The 3,533-nt window shown below is 42.8% G+C and overlaps 1 protein-coding gene across 2 annotated transcripts; it reads left to right on the plus strand.

Moving 5' to 3' along the window:
* The first annotated feature begins 328 nt into the window (after positions 1 to 328).
* C4H2orf74 (chromosome 4 C2orf74 homolog) lies at positions 329 to 2,875 on the plus strand. 2 transcript variants are annotated; one of them, XM_029937434.1, is made up of 5 exons: positions 329 to 485; positions 579 to 772; positions 1,004 to 1,117; positions 1,463 to 1,628; positions 2,405 to 2,875. In XM_029937434.1, exons 2-5 carry the CDS (start codon positions 657 to 659, stop codon positions 2,576 to 2,578), a joined length of 570 nt encoding a protein of 189 aa, XP_029793294.1. In that variant the 5' UTR covers positions 329 to 485; positions 579 to 656; the 3' UTR covers positions 2,579 to 2,875. The 2 variants fall into 2 exon arrangements, with proteins under 2 accessions (XP_029793294.1, XP_029793295.1); XM_029937435.1 differs by having other exon boundaries at positions 579 to 646.
* Positions 2,876 to 3,533: the final 658 nt, after the last annotated feature.

Consider the following 3,533-nt stretch of genomic DNA (forward strand, 5'->3'; position numbering starts at 1 on the left):
TTAATCTAGAAAGTGATTTTATGAGAAGGAAGTGGGGCTGATTGTTCGTTGTCTACGAAAGAAGTGTAAGAGAGACAGGCTCAGGTTAAGAAAGGAAAGCTGTGTTTAGAGAGCAGGTAGGAAATCTTTGTCCAAAGAGTGGCCAGGGTGGTGCCACATGGCCTCCACGACAGCCCTCTGAGAGGAGAGGACAGACAGACTGCAGCCCAGAGGAGAGTTTCATAATTCTCCTGACTCTGGGTGACGGGCAGGGTTGGGCCAGCACTCTGGTCCTGCTAACTGAACGGTTCCATTATTCTATGATGTCACTGAAGAGAGAAGAATGGGCAGCTGAGCTGGGCTCCAGCTGCTCCAGTTCCTCTCCTCTGGCTTCTTGATATTTTGGGGGTGAGGGGAGCTGAGCTGAGTGATCCCACGTGTCCCAGCTCAGTCTCCCCTCCAACCACCTGAGCCCCCACCACATTTATGGAGAGAAATTAGCCAGTGTGAGTCAAGTTCATCGAAACAAGCAGAGCATCTTTTATGAAGTGGATCAAAAGAACAACAGTGAAAATAGCCTTGTGTTCTTCTGTTTCTAGAAAACATAAAGAATAAGAGAACTGCATTCAAACTAAGCTGGAAAAGAACATTTGCACGATCTGTGACTGTGAGAGTAGATGAATCTTCTGGCTTCTCCTCTGGCCTTTGAAATCACCGAAATCATTTTCTTCATCCTCCTCCTAATTTGCTTCATTTGCATCCTGCTTTTATTGGTGGTTTTTTTATATAAATGGTATAAATCCATGCTGATAAATTGGGATCATATTTCAAGTCACAGTAGCAAATGTACCTAGAAAGAATCTGAATCAACTTATGATAGAGCCAGTAATGCTATAGCTCTCTACTTTGTCCATTTTGGAATTTTAGAAATTCTAATTTCCTGTTTAAAAGTGATGTTTCAGGCCAAGCATTCAATTAGAGGCCATTCTCCTTTTTCTGAAATTTTTTGCCTATTCCTTTTCAGTTTCCAAAGCAAGAAAGATGAAAAGACAGAAAAGCACCCTTGTACGGATGGTAATAGAGGTGAAGATTGTTTAACTGCTAATGTGAAGGCAAACATTTCAGGAGACCAAGAAAAGTAAGTCTGTATCATAGTATGTGATAGAAAGCTCTTTTGAGGTGTGGTAAAGGTGACAAACATGCATGATTTTTTAAAATCCTGCTGATACATGGGGCACCTAGGTGGCTCAGTCTGTTAAAAGCGTCCGACTTCAGCTCAGGTCACGATCTCACAGCTCATGAGTTTGAGCCCCGCATCAGGCTCTGTGCTGTCAGCTCAGAGCCTGGAGCCTCCTTCTGATTCTGGGTCTCCCTCTCTCTCTCTCCCTTTCTCTTTCTACCCTTCTCCCACTCGCAATTTCTCTATCAAAAATAAATAAAACATTAAAAAAATCTTTTTAAATCCTGCTGATTCATTATCTAGTACTCTCCTGACACAAATGGTGGACTCAAACCCACCCATGAGGCCTAGCATTCTTGTCCAGAGACGGAGTAAAGAAGTGCTGGTCACACCCTTAGAAGAGAAAGAAGATATGAAAGAAGAGGAGGACAAACAAGAGCCTGAGAATGCTGAAGGAAATGGTCAAGAGGTGACAGACTTTTCTACTCTCAAGGGGCCATTTAGAATTGAGTTGATAAGGTGGCAGGGGACTTGGCTAGGACCAATGACATGGCCTTGCCTGCAACTCAGGTTTTTACCTGAAAGGAGCATCGTGTCTGCAGTCATCCAAACCACTCTTCTTAGCTCATCAGTCCGTGTAATTAAACCCGTCGTACATGCCACGTCGAGACACTTCCCATTCTTCACGCTTATATTTGTGTTTTTCCCAATAGTTCCACTTCCTCATGCTTTTCTCAGAATCCTAGGCTCTTAGAGCTGGAGGCGTCCTTGGAGATCATCTAGAGATCCAGCTTTCTCATCTTACAAATGAGAAAATGAGGTGAATTGCTCGAGGTCATTCCTCCACACGGCCAAGCTCAGGGCCAGACTCCACGTCCCCGTCTTGGTTCCAGGCTCCTGATACAACAGCACACAAACGTTGCCTAGGCCTTCTCGAGCTCCCTGCCGGGGCTCCCTGACAGGAACACAGTTCACATCTTCCCTTAACACAAGGCCTAAGCCCGGAGACAGAACGACAGGGCAGGGGGCTCTTTTGTAACCACAGAAATATGAAAATGAGATCATGGTGGATCACCACTGCTTTCCTGTATCACTTAGAAACACTTCTTCTGTTTCTCACGGACAGTGCTTCTGTATTTAATTTGAAATATAAATAAAATTAAAAGTATAACTTAGATGTTTTAAAGAAGGGCTTGTTGCCTTCATAAATTATGTGTTTATACTGTTTGTCCCATTCTCTCACAGGATGATGATTTGCAGAAACCACCCATACCTGTCAGCAGAAGTCCATCAGCTGTTGAAAACCACAAAAGACCTTTAAAAGAAGTGACATTTTCTAGGGAGGTAATTGTTGTGGACCTTGGGAAGGAAGACCCGACACCTCAAAGCTACCCTTTAGAACATAAAGAGAGAAAATGAGTTCAGAAAAGGATGGGTGAAACGTAAGCTTAGATGAACAATGAAATGACTGGCGGTACAAGATCGTGATGAAACAGCAAAGTATGGGGAATTAAGCAAATACAGATAGTATTTCACCCTTGTGCAGAAATAAGTGGGCTACATGCAAAATTCTGTAAGTAAAATAGCAGAGCTTGAATATAGTGTTTTTTTTAACTCGAATCTAAGTTCAAGAAATTGATTGTATTAAGTGTCCTTAAAATGCTGTCTACTCCAACGCTGTTCTAACATGTGAATAAAGTTATTTGTGTTTGTACAGATCTCTCTTAGGTAAGTCATATTTAAGGAGAACTTTGGAGATAGCATATGTTCTTGATGCTCTCATCACAGGCATTTGTGACCAAATGACATTACTGTTATTGTCATGGAAACTTCCATAACAAGTGCTAGGATCTCCTACTACATAATCCCTCTTGAATTCGGTCCTCAAACCCTTATTGTACGAACAGCTGCTTTGATAGAAAAAAACCCTACTGTCACCAAAAAATATCCTGTTGTTTCAGGCAAGTCCTGAGTTTATGCTAGTTTGATTTCAGTAGTTTAACATTTGCTACTGTGGAATATGATAGTACAGGCCATTACATTACATCATCCAAACTACTGCAGTAAACACTGGGAAACATGTAAGGGGCCACGAGAGAGATAAAAAGCAGAAGGAGCGCATGGGTGGCTCAGTCAGTTAAGCTTCTGACTATTGATTTTGGCTCAGGTCATGATTTCAAGGTTTGTGGGTTCAAGCCCTACATTGGGCTCAGCATCGGTCTCAGTACTGACAGTGTGGAGCCTGCTTGGGATTCTTCCTCTCTCTCTCTCTCAATCTCTCTCTGACCCTTCCCTGCTCACCACTCATATGCGTTCTCTCTCTCTCTCTGAAAATAAATAGGCTTAAAAACAACGCAGAAGGGGCACCTGCGGC

The sequence above is a fragment of the Suricata suricatta genome, chromosome 4, assembly GCF_006229205.1.
Source record: "Suricata suricatta isolate VVHF042 chromosome 4, meerkat_22Aug2017_6uvM2_HiC, whole genome shotgun sequence".
Classification (NCBI taxonomy): Eukaryota; Metazoa; Chordata; class Mammalia; order Carnivora; family Herpestidae; genus Suricata; species Suricata suricatta.